The sequence below is a fragment of the Nipponia nippon genome, unplaced genomic scaffold (assembly GCF_047370975.1).
Source record: "Nipponia nippon isolate SJK-2023a ecotype South Korea unplaced genomic scaffold, ASM4737097v1 scaffold_4, whole genome shotgun sequence".
Taxonomy (NCBI): domain Eukaryota; kingdom Metazoa; phylum Chordata; class Aves; order Pelecaniformes; family Threskiornithidae; genus Nipponia; species Nipponia nippon.
This window is the reverse complement of record NW_028262358.1, coordinates 56,311,838-56,326,974: the sequence shown is the minus strand read 5'-3', so window position 1 is coordinate 56,326,974 and position 15,137 is coordinate 56,311,838. Positions and strand designations below refer to the sequence as shown.

At 38.5% G+C, this 15,137-nt stretch overlaps 1 protein-coding gene across 15 annotated transcripts in view; it reads left to right on the top strand.

Annotated features, from left to right (window-relative positions):
* Positions 1–15,137, top strand: part of SYNE1 (spectrin repeat containing nuclear envelope protein 1) — a 320,818-nt gene that overhangs the window by 175,481 nt on the left and 130,200 nt on the right. For all 15 annotated transcript variants that reach the window (XM_087773936.1, XM_087773951.1, XM_087773949.1 and 12 more), the window contains 11 exons: positions 3–146; positions 2,104–2,268; positions 3,573–3,890; positions 4,615–4,770; positions 5,472–5,642; positions 6,405–6,731; positions 8,046–8,198; positions 9,508–9,675; positions 10,735–10,911; positions 11,793–11,939; positions 14,114–14,239. In XM_087773936.1, coding sequence (XP_087630062.1) covers positions 3–146; positions 2,104–2,268; positions 3,573–3,890; positions 4,615–4,770; positions 5,472–5,642; positions 6,405–6,731; positions 8,046–8,198; positions 9,508–9,675; positions 10,735–10,911; positions 11,793–11,939; positions 14,114–14,239 — 2,052 coding nt within the window. The remainder of the gene's footprint in view (positions 1–2; positions 147–2,103; positions 2,269–3,572; positions 3,891–4,614; positions 4,771–5,471; positions 5,643–6,404; positions 6,732–8,045; positions 8,199–9,507; positions 9,676–10,734; positions 10,912–11,792; positions 11,940–14,113; positions 14,240–15,137) is intronic.

Below are 15,137 nucleotides of genomic sequence, written 5' to 3'. Positions count from 1 at the left end.
AGCTACTGAGTGAAGAGGTGTTGAGTCACAGCAGCCTGTTGGAGACAATTGAAGTGAAAGGAAGTGGGATGGCTGAGCATTATGTCACTCAGCTGGAACTCCAGGACCTTCAGGAGCGGTATAAGTTCCTCAAAGACAGAACAAGGGTACAGTTTTTCTTGATAGCACTCCCTCTTGTTTTGTTGGCAACAAGGAAAAAGAGAAAGTCTTCTCATTGATCGTTTATTTTACAGTTAAATAAGGAGTAAAAGTTTGGGGACAGCTGTAACTTAATATAACAGAAAGCTATTAGTGTGGTTTATGAATCTGTCTTCCTGTACCACTGAGCTTCAGATCTTTTCAGACAGGTTCTAAAAATCTGAATCTGAAAAAATCATCAGGTGAATAGTCTGAGGAATTCTGTGTAAAAAATCTCATTGACTTCAGCACAGATATGATTTTACCCATTGTGACTGAAAAGTTGGAAGCATCTCTGAATCTGTGATTTGCATAAATGTATGGTTTACAATAAATGCAACCAGTCAATCAGGTAATTCACAAACGGTTGACAACTTTAAAAGCTTACTATTGAACACTAACCTTATTAGGAAGTAAACTGACTCTAATGTCAAAAGACCTGGCATGATAAGTGCAACATTTACTGATAAGTCTTAGTATTGTAGGTCTGGAAAAGATTAGGGCATAGACAGATAAAGACTAAGGTGGGTTTTAATGTAAGATATAAGATAAAGAAGAAATAATGAAAGACCTGGTGATACATTTAAAGCTAGGTGATTATCTCCAGTTAACCCAAATTCTTCTGTGGTAATTAAATAATGCCTAATGTATGCTCAGACAGGCAACTTTTCTTCATGACAGCAGGGTAGTAAAATTGAATTTTGTTGTCTCAGTGATGTCTTTGTCCTGTGGAAAGGGCCAAAATTCAGTTTTTCAAACACATAAGTGATTCGCTGTTTTGTGGTACACTCTTCCACAACTGCAAAGAATGCAATGCACTGTCTTTCTTTGGACCTTCTAAGAGTGAACTCACTCAGATTTGCCAAAGAAACGAGCAAGTCCTGGGGAGTGCTGGTGAATACCTAGTATTCCTTTTAGCGTGGGGCTCCTCTAACCTTTACCTTTTTCTCTTGTACAAAGCTATACAGACTGCCTCTATTTGCTCAGCTTGAGCAACAGCATGGGAACAATGACAAATGGATGGTAGTTCACAGAGGCAAGAGCTCTGTACCTCTTTCCTCATGTAGCAAGAAACATCCCTTCTTTCTCTTCCCACCTAATACCCCAGATGACTTTGGTCTTCCCCACTCCCAACCATGGTGATGATGTTTAGTGTCAAGAGTACCTTCAACCCTTAGAAAGAAATTCAAAGTTCAAAGCAAATAGCTGCTGAAAGTAAAGAATGGTCAAATCCCTTAATAATCCTTTGACCAGATGGGAAACCTGACAAGCTTCCCCAAGGATTTGTGGCCCAAGCCTGGGCGGACCAAGACCTGTAATTCCCTGCAGCCACTGTCAAGAGGCCAGAGAACTAGTCTTTCTTTCCCTCTTCCCACTATTGGGTGTGGCCAGGCCTTGTAAAAGACTGGTAATGCTGCCGTTTTCTTCCTTCCTCCCGCTACCCAGACCTGTTAGAAATAGGTAAAGCAGGCAGTAGGTTCATGGCTGCTGTTTATGAAAGTGTTTTTCTTCTTATGTAGCCTGCTGCCCTGGGATGCAGCCTGTCTTGCCTCCACCAAACTCAATTCCCCATTCCCATCATTTCTTAGAGGATGTGAATTACATGTAGTACACTTCTCTTGCGCTTAGAAAGAAAGACTAGTCTAGTGCTAATATATAATCCCAGATCAAAGCTTCAGATCCCAGAAGTCACAAATTTACGTGAAGAATCTTTTAGAATAAGTACCTGTATCCCCACATTTGCCCCCTCTTTCCCTGTAATTGATCAAGTCATCCTCAGAATCCAAGTACTCTTGAATTTTAGGAAAGCTCAGCATCAGATATGAACTTTTCACCTTGATGGAAGTCTGGGTTTTATGTTTTCTTGATTGGATGATACAGTAAGAGATATAATATATACATATATGTAAATATTTTAACAAACAGGAGGCAGTAACAAAAGCTGAAGGACTGCTTAACTTACATCAAGAGTACCAAAGAAATCTGAAGACCTTTGAAGTATGGCTGGAGAAGGAACAGGAAAAACTTGACTGTTTATCACATCTTGATGGTGATGCCCAGAAACAGGAGGCAACACTCCGAGACTTACAGGTACATAATGTGTCACACCCTTGGTAAAATAAAAATCCTACTTGTAAAATAACAGAATAATATTAATTACCAGACAAAAATCGGATCTCTTTTTTGTCTCGAGAACAGCTTGGAATCACGTTATATGTAAGTACTTTGCTGCTCAAAAGTGGTTCCATAAAGTCAGTGGAAACATTGGCACTCATTTCCAGAAAGAAGTGTCAGGCCTTGAATGAAATCTCCAGGCATACTAATGCTTTCTTGCAAGTACTGAATTTGTTTTAGATGTTGGCCTACCTCTTCTTTTCCCTGTGTTTCATAGAATATCCAAAGTATTCTTTTCATTGGGTTTCCATCTTTTATTGCTTACAGTGCAAATGCATCTACTGTCAGGCAGTTTCAGTCATGTAGCCTAGCTCCCATGGTGAGGTGGGAAGACTGTTACTGAATCACTTAAGTGACAGGGAAAGGTGAACCTATAGTACTTGAGTAATTTCCCAGTTATGGTCTTAAGATGGCTTAAATTACTTTCATACCTGTTGTTGAATTAGCTAAAGGTCTGTACTTGAGTTATGAAATATTTATTATTTTATTCAGGATACTGAGAAGGTCTTTGTATGATCAGGGACTCTGCATATATGTCTTGTTTTTATAGTTTACTTTACAAAATATGAATCCATTTTGAAAATCTGAATACATATCTCAAATATAAACTAAGACAACGCACAACTTTATTTGGTTAAGGTAATTTCCTGGTTATGTTTTCTAATCAGATTGAATCCCTTCATACCTTCTAATCAAGTTCTACTAAGCATGAAAATGCCACACGTCTAGAAGAGAATCAAGAATTATTTTGGAATGATATCTCAAACATACTTTAAAAGATTGAAGCCTCACCTTGCTCCTTGTTTTTAAACTGATTCAATTTTAGAATCAGTCTTACAGTCTGCTTGCCACAGCTGGAAAGTTTTGAATTTAAGGCTGTACTGAATGGATTGCATCCATCCCATGCCAGCTCAGGCAGTTAATGTTTCAGAACTGATGATAAACGTAGCAGGAGGGGACAGAATTTAATGCATGCTTTGTCAATAATTTTCTGCAATTCACTTATCAATAATAGTGATATTCAGTTTGTTTTGTAAGTAAGCATGCCATCATAGGTGTTCTTAGAGATAGTGTAATATGTGTTCAACCATAGATAACTAAAGGGAATATCTAGATAACGTGAGGTAGCTGCTTTTGTGTTAAGTAGAACCAGGGCTTTGTTTGCCATGTGTGAATGAAAGCTGTTAACGAAGGGTATGTATCCATAACTGCCTTTACAGGAGCTGCAGGTCCATTGTGCAGAAGGACAAGCATTACTGAATGCTGCTGTCCATGCCAGAGAGGAGGTGATTCCCTGGGGCATTCCCCAGATAGAAGACCGAGCCCTGGAATCCTTACGGCAGGATTGGCAAGTTTATCAGCACAGGCTTTCTGAAGCAAGAAGCCAATTAAATGCCACTGTGAGCAGACTGAGATTAATGGAGAAAAAATTTCAGAAGGTTAATGACTGGCTAACAGATCTGGAGAAGAAAGTTGCTATCAGGACTGGGAGGCAGTCTGGTAGAGCAACAAAGGAGATGCAGCTTCAACAAATGAAGGTAAAGAATATAGTTAAGGCATGCCTTAAGCAAAATACCATGTGAGGTTTCCACATCAGTTCCTGGTTGCACTGTGAAAATGACAGGAAGCATTGCAATTTATTCTGAGGTGGTGCCTAGAATGATGGATCCAAGAGAGCTTCGTGCCTTCTGGGTCCGGGTTCCTCCCATTTTACTGGTAAAGGTGTGGCTATACCAATGTTGAAATCTCATAGGGAGATCTGGAATTCATATGCTCTGTGGTATATGAAGGCATAACTGAGGACAAAGTTCGGTCCTGGAGTGGGAAAGTGTTAATGTTGTGACAAGAGTAAAATGTGACCAACTATGTTGTGAAGTCTCTGCTGTGTTGATGTAATAATTCTCCTATAGTCACTGCAAGGAGAAGACATGGTTCTGAATAAACACAGGAAGCAGATTTGAAGAGATTCAAGGTTATGCTTTACAGTCACCTTTAAAACTTTGGGCAAATTCTATAGGAACTGCAGGTTGCATTTCTATTATTATTTGGGGGGAGGAAAAAAAACCATTGAATCTATTGTAATGAAATGCAGTCCATATGGTATGATAAAACTTCCAGCATATTCTCCTGTTGTAAATCCATGTTTACAACCATGTATTTGTTTTCCTTTTCAATGATTTCTTGACTTATTTACAAATAAATTCCTGTTGTGTTTAAGATGTTTGAATCAGTTATATAAGCTGGGTAATGTCTTTGTCACAGAAGTGGCATGAAGAAATTACAATCTACAAAGATGATATGGAGGAAGTTGGGGTATTGGCTCAGCAAATGCTAGAGGAAAGTCTCACTGCAAGTCGAATGGGAAGCCAGGCTACACAGCTTACATCTCGCTACCAAACTCTTCTTCTTCATGTCTTGGTAAGTAATGAAAATTAATTCATTGTGACATCATAAATTGTCAGTTAAGAAGCAAATATAAACAGACTTTCTTAATTAGACTTTATCAGAGTTTATTCATTACTGTAGACTTGATAATATAATATTTACATATATACACATATATATACGCATATATACATGTAGATTTCATTGGACTAAGTGTATTAGAGGACCATAATCGGGATAGTGCCCTTTCAAAAATATTCAGTATTAATCAGATGTTGTTACTGTCTTTTTTGGCAGTTTCAGGAGAGAAATTCAGAATTCAGTATGTTTGAATGCTGAATGATCTCTAGAGAAATGTTTTCAGGTTATCACTGAAACACATAGGTACAGGGACAATTTGAATTGTTAAGGTACAATCTTCAGGTCACTTTAAGTAGCATCTGTCTCATAGTACCATAATCACAAGTCACAATTCAAATTTCAAAATATAAGTACCTTTTCAGTGTTTAATATTAACTCAGTTTTAACATATAGTGATTGCTATATGTACACCCTGACAAGACCCCAGTGAGAATTATCCACTAGATATGAAAGAACTCAAACCCTGTGTGTTTAATCTTAGTATATCAGATTTTATTAATAAATAGCAATTTATTGCTATCTTTAGTCAACAGCACTGATAAACATCTGGGTGGTTCTTGTTTCCTCCCCCTACCCTCCATATTTGTTTGAAGGAGCAAATCAAGTTTCTGGAAGAAGAAATACACTGTATGGAGGAGTCAGAACTGGCTTTTAGTGCTTACACAAATTGGTACGGAGCTACTAACAAGAACTTCAGAAATGCAATCACCAAGTTTGACGTGGTTGATAAAACAGCAATGGAGAAAAAAGTGCAGAAACTAGAGGTACAGCTTTCTTGAATGCAATTTTTCTTTCTGTTCACAAAAAAGAGGCTATATTTTAACAAGCATCTTAACAGCTGCTCAAAATTTTGACTTCACCTTGTCCAGATAAGCTAATAGGATAAAGGCCACCTAGTATAAAACTTTTTGTTCTCATGTCATATACACATTAGATCACAGTTTGGTTGTTGAGATTATGAATAGTCCTAAATAATATAATCCTATCCTTCCATAAGGCATGTTTGTATGTGTTTTGTTTTAGGTTAAACCTTAAAATAAATTCCCCTCAAAAGGCATCCTGTCATTTATATTTTATACCAGCATGCACTGAGGCAAGAAGCGCTTCCTATTTCTCCTCATTGAAATAACTCAGTAGTAAAACCCGTGTTTCCTCTCAGAGTTGTAGATGAGTTTTTCATATGTCCTGCAGCTTAAACAAAATATGCTAAGGGAAAATTTTCATCTAGTCCAAAATTTGTAGTACGAATCCTCTCCTGATAGCCCTCAGTTTGTGTGTTTATCTTCACAAGCCTGGTGCAGAACAGAAGTATTTGCTTTTTCTGCTTCTTCTAGTTTACCACACCTTAAGTCCAGGCAATTTTGTAATGAAAAGTCCATTCAATTTCCCTAGCAATTCCTTCTGTGTCCTTAGCAAAATTAAAAAAAATAAAAAAAATTATTTAACCTTTCACTGATAATACTAAAAAGAAAAAAAAAAGGCAAGAGCTTGCATGCATTTTCTGTTAACTAACGCTTCCTTCACAGCTGCTATTGGGTGATATGGACGTAGGCCACAGTTTACTGAAATCTGCCCGTGAGAAGGGGGAGCGAGCAATAAAGTACATGGAAGAAAATGAAGTTGACCAGTTAAGAAAAGAAATTGGAGATCATGTAGAACAGCTTGAAGAGCTGGCTGGCTCCATCAGAAAAGAGCACATGACTTCAGAGAAATGCCTTCAGCTGGCAAAGGAGTTCTCAGATAAGTACAAGGCACAGACTCAGTGGGTCATGGAGTACCAAGCCATGTTACATGCTCCAGCGGAGCCAAAGAGCGAACTCTATGAGAAGAAGGCCCAGTTGTCCAAATACAAGGTAAAAAATGTTACATCATTGTACTACCGGATTGATTTTGACCTAGTTACTCACAGTAAAACCTCTGATCCAGGTGTTTATTCAAGTTTCCTCAATAGATGTATGAGACTTCTGTGATCTGGATGTCCAAATCAGCATCAAAGTGAAAAGATGCATGATACCTGCATCTGTAAACCAGAGTAAGCACCTGGATTTGAAATGTGAATGTCCTAACAAGGCTTTCACATCTGACAATTTCCTGTTACGGAGCAAAATTCTGTTATGAGTACACATGAGTAATTCCATTGATATGACAGAGTTAACTACTGTTTAAGCAAGGATAGAAACCAGTTGGTCTTTCTTCACTGCAGACATTGCCTCTGTTTACATTGGCTTAATCAGCTTTCTGGTTAAAGCTGAATGTCCCAGCTCAACTGACATCTAAGACAGTCAGTTGCTATGGCCTCCTCTGTTTTTAGTTACTATTTTAATGAAGTGTTTGGGTTTTTTTTTTTCCCCAGTCATAAAAATAAGTAGAAAAAGTTGACAACAAACCCCATTGCTTCTCTTAATGATGTTTTTGTAAAAGACTCCAGGATTACAGGTGTTTCAGAAGATGTGTACTGGGTCTGGCTGGGATGGAGTTAACTCCATAGCAGTCCATATAGTGTTGTGCTTTACATTTATGGCTTAAACAGCGTTACTAACAAATGTTTTGGCTATTGCTGGACAGTACCTGCACAGCATCAAGGCTTTCTCCCTGAAACTGTCCACTGTCCCTCACCAGCGTCAGTACTCAAAGTCACATGTCATAGCTGTGTGCTTGCTTTCTACGTGTTTGGGGAGCTGGTATCTCACTGTCATTTGATAGATGCTGGCATGTGCCATGCTGTCTGAGCCAGTGGCACAATGACATAACAGATCAGGTTGTGTACTCTTGAGAGTAGAGTCTTAGGCACTTCTCTGCAGACTGTCTCATTAAGGGGGTGGCTTTGGTGTTACTTTCCCACCTATTTGCAGAATTTGTTCCTCTGAGCAAGTTTCATCCCTAGCACTTACCCATTCACACATACTAACTCCCTCTCCTTCACCAGCTCCAGATTACCAGCTGTGCTACTAGCCACTCACAAAAGGAGCAATTGCTCTTAGATGCCTGCAAAGTTCTGTCTCAGGGCATGGCTCAGAAGCGTAGTCCTGTACTGGTAGTAAAGCTTTTCTCATCTGGAAAGGATGATATATACCATGATAGAAGGCTATGCTTCAGATCAAAGGGAATTTAGTGAAGTAGATCTTCAGTGTTCAATGTATATATTTTAATTCTTGCTTGCATTGTAGTCCATGCATCAGACTGTTCTGTCCCATGAGCCTTCAATAAAATCAGTGATTGAAAAGGGAGAAGCACTTTTTGATCTGGTGAATGACGTGACTCTGAAGAACAACATTCAAGACCTTCAGAGCAGTTACCAGGAACTCTGTGGTGCAACAAAGGTAAAAAGTCAGGAAGAAAACACCATGTCTTTCAATTTGCTGTATTTTTTCCCCTCTTTAAGAAGTTGACTGTTTGTTTCATGCTGTCATGTCACACCCTATACACAGAGCCAGTTAAATCTAATTACACTTTTTTTTTTGGGGGGGGGGTGGGGTGCAGGCAGGGGTGATTCTCAAATATGGAAAGAACTTCTACCTAAATACCTAAATAAATCTAACAAGAGTAGCTGAAATGAATTTCAAGTGTGGCAGGTGAAGTCTTCATTGCACTAAGGGGAAATATATCAGTGACTAGTTTGTACTATTGTTGCTATTTTTAATTGTTTTGAATAGATTTCTAAATACATTACTTCTTGAAGAGACAGATGCCCTTGAATTATACCATTTTGTCTCTTGTTTCTGCTAGATCTCGCACAAACCCTGTTTAATCTAGTTTAGTTGTTGAATGGAAGTCACTGGAGAAAATGAACTGCAAGATGGGTATAATTTAGTTCAGCAAGGACATTATTAATTAACATTGATTCATTAGTCCACATGTATGTAGTACTTTGAAAGATCTAATACTTCTAAATATGTCCTAAAGTATGATTATTCCTAAAGCTTTTAACAGGTTATACTCCTAACAAGGATAAGCTCTGCAAACCGTGTTAGTACTTATGTTTGACCTAAGTACCTTCAACTGCTAATCCATCCACCAATAGCAGATGATCTTATTTTTTTCACAGTTGATTTTTAGTTTACAGACATTCCTCTGATCTGTACCACAAAACTGGTATCTGTTGCATTAGATGTAATGTTGATGACTTAAATGTAGAGAAACTTAAGAAAAATCTTTCTTAAAAAGAATAACTACATTTTAACTCAATGTGTACACTTTTAATTTGCCTACCACAATCACAGGCAATATGTACATGCAAAGGCTGTAAGCAGCAGGGACCCAACCATAACACTGGTAGGTCGTGTGCAGTCTCTCAAAGAGCATGTAATAACTGTTTCGAAGTGAACTTAATGTCAAGTTGGCAGTGTTCCTTCTCTTAAAGTAAGGAGATCCTCAGTGTTTTCCTCAAAGTATGGTATTTCATCTAGAGTGAAAATACTGCTCAGTACCACAGAGTTTATTCACACAAGGAATCCCTTTGATGTCTTCCTTAATAGTCTAATCACGTGAGAGTCCCTCACAGGAATATAAATTTAGAAGACAACTCTCTTACTATGCTTTTGAGCTCTTGGTGGTTTTTAGTTTGGGGTGGGGGTGGTGTTAATTCTTGTAATTACCTGAATATTAATTTTGGTTCCTGTGGACCTGCAGGCATATGTTGAAACCTTAGAGGTGAGAGTAAAAGAACATGAAGATTACAACAGTGATTTGCAAGAAGGGGAGAAATGGTTATTACATATGTCCAGCAGGCTGGTCAGCCCTGACCTCATGGAGAATAACAATCTTGAAACAATCACTCAGCAGCTAGCTAACCACAAGGTGGGTTTGCTATTGGGTAAACTTCCTTTGTCCAATAAAAGAGAATTTTTCTTCTTTGCTTCTCTGTCTCCACTCCAGAGCTCTAGTTATTTGTCATTCACCTGTTTTATTCCTCTTACTGCTAACTCTGTAAATAAGCATCAATTTCATTAACGCAGTTAACAAATCTACCTTGTTGTTCGCACTGTTTCTTGGATAAGACTGTATCGGCACAAGAGCTTTGTTGTACTCTGGTCTGAATTCTGTGTCAGATTTTTGCTGAGATGTCCCAGGAAATAGACCACAAAAAGCAGATTAGGGTCATTTTACTCCTAAGGAATTTCTTTCCTCTGGCATTTTTAAGGACAAAAAAATATTTTAAATTTTCAGATCTTCTCCCCCCCCCACCCCCCCATTAGGTTGTAACATTTCCTCTGTTGCTTTTATTCAAGGTATTGTTATAGTTGCTATTAATGATAATCATTCACTACCTCGATAGCCGATGCTTTCTAGAATATAAAAGAAAGCAAAATCCAACCCTCCCCACCACTCCATGAAACTGAGATTCCCAGGGCAAATATTGAAATTTTTTAACTCATTGTGATTAGTGTGTTATTCTTTAAGTAACCTCCTTACATAAATATTGGGCTTCACCAAAGTCAATGGAAAGAACCGTCTACAGTGGAAGAGCTTGTGGAATAAGATATGATTCAGCATCAGATTTAGTCCTCATTACTAGACACAAGAAAAGTTGGTGGAGCCCTGGAGAGCATTGCAACAAAGGAAAATTAAGGGTAGTGTTGGGGCATGAGCATATGTTTACACATTATGACAGTGCTACTGATGTTTCTGTGGGATATCTATGTACAGACTTTTGACAATGATTTTACAATGAGTTTGCACTCTTAACATCCTGACTGTAATAATACATGTTGCCTGAAAGCTATTTTCCAAATCTGAAGACAGAGTGTTTAAGGAAAAAAAAAAAAAAAAAAAAAAAAAGCTCATTTAAAAAGCTGAGATGCAGAACATGTTTTAAGTTTAAAATATTTCTTCAAAAGTATTTTATCTATTTCTTAGGCTATCATGGAAGAAATTGCAGGATTTGAAGATCGTTTGAACAATCTTAAGAGTAAAGGTGATTACTTGATCAATCAATGCACAGAACACCTTCAAGCAAAATTTAAGCAAAACATACAAAGCCATCTTCAGGGGACAAAGGACAGCTATTCTGCCATATGCAGCACAGCCCAGAGAGTAAGTCTTGTTTCAAAAATGTTTTTATGCCATTTAAGAATAACACACACTACTATTTCTCTAAATACTTGTTTCTTTAGATGGTGTAAAACTCTTTCTACTGTTTCCATTTAAATTGAGCCTACAGGTTACTAATGTAGCACTTCATCATTGATGTGCTACAGTTGAATTCCTTGTTATCCAAATCTTGCCTTACAGCCAGCAAAACTAACTGCCTGTCAGTTCTTACCTTAATCGCTCCACACCCTCACTACCTTCATGCTACACTAATTTCTGAGGAGCTGCAGCAAAGAAATTCAAACTGTTCATACTTCAAAAACTAGGGAGTAAATTGCACTCTTAGTGGCAGTAGTTTGCATATGTACATAATGGGTCTTAATTATGTGCTGGGAAATACAGTCTCTCGTAGTAAAACCAGAATACACAGTTAAGAAGGGCTAGTTGGGTCATTCTGTTAATCCAATTAGGAGATCAAGTCAGCACAGTGTAAAAAAAAAAAAAAAAAAAAAGGCAAAAACAACAAATAAACAAAACCCCAAAAAGTAGACTTCATAGCCAGTAAGATTTGTAGAGGTAGGTAAAACCTCATACTAGATCAATGGCAAAATGTTGAACAAGAATACAGAAAAAGGAGACAGTGCTCTTCAATTTTATCTTTATTTTTTCTTTCCAGAAGCCATGCCTTAGATATAGTCCATCTTTTCCACAAATTAGCAAGATGCAGTGAGAGCTTAAGGAGCTTTCATCCCTTGGTACTTTTATGTACAAGGCTTAAATAACCAGTCTTAATAATTCTGTTTTATCTGCTGTTTTCAAGGTGGGAGAAAAGACCCAGTAGTGGTGTCTGAAAATGTGATGACCTTACAAAATGTTTATTTTAGGTGTACCAGAGTTTGGAAAATGAACTCCAGAAGCATGTTAATCATCAGGATACCCTACAACAGTGCCAGACTTGGCTGTCTACAGTGCAGTCAGAGCTAAAGCCAACTACCTGGCCACCTTTCAGCCTGGCAGATGCAGTTAAACAGGTAAAAGTTCAGCACTTGAAAATGCTCAGTTATTCTTAATAAGGTGAGTTCAAGTAAGAGCTTTATGTTAAGACAAATTAGATACTCTCTCTGACCATCTCAGAGGACTGTGTAGCCTCATTGTTTATTCCCAGCTCCAAAAGGAATACCTTGAGTGAAAGTGAAAAATTACACAGGGCTTTTCCTTAAAAGCTTAATGCTTAGAAATATGTTACCTGAAAAAAAATGTGGCTAATTAGATAAACCTTTCAGATACTCCACAGATGTGTTTAGCAGGGAGGTTGTGTCTTTCTGCTTCTCCAATTGCCCATCTGTCTACTAATATTCCTGTATGAGACCTGGTTTCACAGTACCATGGACAGAGAGTCTGTTATCAGGCAATTAAAACAATTTTTCAGCCTAAGAGCCTGAAACTGCCTCTAGCCCACATTAGCCATTAAGAATGGTTTCTTTGCCTCTTGATTATTCTTAGTAACTTAATGTATTTTACATTTGATTTGTACCTTGTTTTCAAATTAAACTGGTATGGTACTAAAAATGCTGGAAGTCAGGGCTGTCTCATCCACCATGTGACTTAATAGAGACCTTGAAATACTACAGATGGCAGCTCTGCAAGGGCAGGTGGTGACAGTGAGGGCAGCAGGGCAGCACCTTCCCAATGACATGCAGACCTGCAGCACACACAGCACAGTCCCTCTGGTGTCAGCCACCATCTGGTGATCACCAGGGAAGCCTGTAGGGATGAGGCCAGTCCCAGGTGGAGGCAGGAGGTCAGGGCAGCAAGGCAAGACCAGGAGGATCAGCCAGGCACAGATGCACCTACAGTGTAGCTCAGGTGAGGTCCATAGGTGGATGAAGGTCTGAGCTTACATACAGCTCTTGAGCAAGGGGGAAGGCTTCTGAATGCTCTTCCCTTGGCCAGGTCTGAGCTGGGCCAAGTCAGGGCTGGCCCTGAGCAGAGGCAGCCAAACCCCAAGGAGAAGGGAATAGAGGTTGCAGAGTCCTTTGGTGCACTGAAGGCCCTGACTGTCCCTGAGGATTAGGGACCTATTCCAGTGCTTTTAACTGCTCTCAGTGTGAAACATAGTTTCCCTCATATCTAGGAAGAATTTCCTTGTTGTGACTTGTCACTTTTCCCTCCAGTCCTTTCTCTGCTCACCTTGGCAGTTCGGCTCTGTCTTCTCAGCACTGCCCCCACCTGACCATTTTAAGTAATGGCAGACTGCTGTTAGCCTCTCTGCTCCAGGCTGAACAAACCTAGTTCCTTCAGACCTGCCCAAATGCCACATACTACAGCCTCATATCCCTCCAGCCCTCTGCTAGACTTGCACCAGTTTGCTAATATCTGTTCTATGGGGGAAGAGGGGAAACTGGGACAAATACACCAGGCACAGCCTGACAAGTGTAAGTACAAGAGAATAAATGCTTCCCACAGCTTACTCTCTGCATTCTTGCTAATACAGTAATTTGGGGTTGCCACAAGGGCACACTGCTGTCATGTTCAACTTTTTGCCCACAAGGACCTACCACTGGCCCTCTGTGTTAGGTCGTCACTCACCCCTTCTCCCTGGGACTCTAGGAGGTATGTCAGTGTTGACAAGCAGGGCAATAATATCATCATTTTCTTTTGGGATGAGGAAACTCTTCAGAGGGAGAGGTGGGCTCCTACAGGCAATGTCGAGAGCAAAAGCCCTCAACAGCATCATGTTGTCTGATCTTGGCAACTGTAGATACTGGGGGCACTGAAAGGGTTTCAGAAGGTGTGGGAAAGCGTTTTGTGCCACTGGGTTGGATTCCCCATGATCTATCAGACACTGGAGAATTGTATAGGTATGGGCAACAGGACACTTCAATAATTGGATAAAGCCCTGCTTCCCATTCACCTTGGGAAAGTAAGTCACCTCATTGAAACTGTGTGTATCTATCCAACACTTTATTTATAAAGAAATAAACTGGGTAATGCGTATGTCACTAGGCGCTTTGATAATTGGATGATAATCAGAGTTACTGTTTTCCATAATTATGACAGAGCAGCCTTACCCAATAAAATAATGTCTACATTTCATCTTTTGGAAATAATAAGCTAAAGTAAAAATACTAAAATGCATGGTTGTGATGAAATAAGAGATTATTTCCACAGTCTCAGAGTTTATTTGAGGATTGTCTTCCCTCAGGTGAAACATTTCCGGGCTCTGCAGGAGCAGGCCAATACATACTTGGATCTTTTGTGCTCCATGTGTGATCTGTCAGATGCCACAGTGAAGAGTACAGCAACAGATATTCAACGAACAAAACAAACGGTACAAGATAACCACAACAACGTGTTTTTAATCCTATTTAGAGCTTTAACTGCCTTGATCTGTCCTCTTTTAAGAAGGTCATATTGGGTAATGGTTTAAAGAAATGTCTTTTTACTTTCATCTTAAGTATTTCTTTTAGGCATAGTTTTCTCTTGCTTTTTCTACTTTTTTTTTTTTTTTTTTTTTTTTTTTAAATTAAATCCACACATTACTATCCTGGTAGTAATACAAAGACACACAACGAAGGTTGCTAAAGGTACTCAGGCAATGTTACAAGATGTTGGCCACACAAATAACATTCTGTGGAAGAAAACCTGATCCAAATTATTTGTTTTCATACAACACAATTCAATCTATTCTTATCTGTATTTTATTAAAGCTTAGATATGTTTTACTGGTATTTTTTCAACAGTAAACTGATGTTCTTATTACGATATACTAAAATACTAATTATAATCATCATAAAAAATTATGATGGTTCAATTCATAAATTAGAGTGCATCTATTTCAGCATATGAATTTATAGGAGTGTACCTCAATTTTAAGTTTTAAAGTAGCTTAATGCTTGGTTTTAGAATAAAATTATAAACATAAGAGGTATTAGAAAAGAAGCATTATAAGCATTCCTGTTGTTGTAAACATGAAAATTTTAGTTTCACATACACACATAACCAAACTTTGAAACTACTTCTACCAAGAGTAAAAATCTAATATATACAGTAACAGTATTCCATACCAGAGATGTAAATTGTACAAATCCAAGTAATCCATAAAAAAATGGCAGTCCAAATATTGAATAGCTAAAAAGTATCCCAAACATCAGAATAAGATTCGCCTTTTATATATAAAGCAGCGAAACATTTTTAATAAATCACAGACAGTACAGTGCTGAGATATA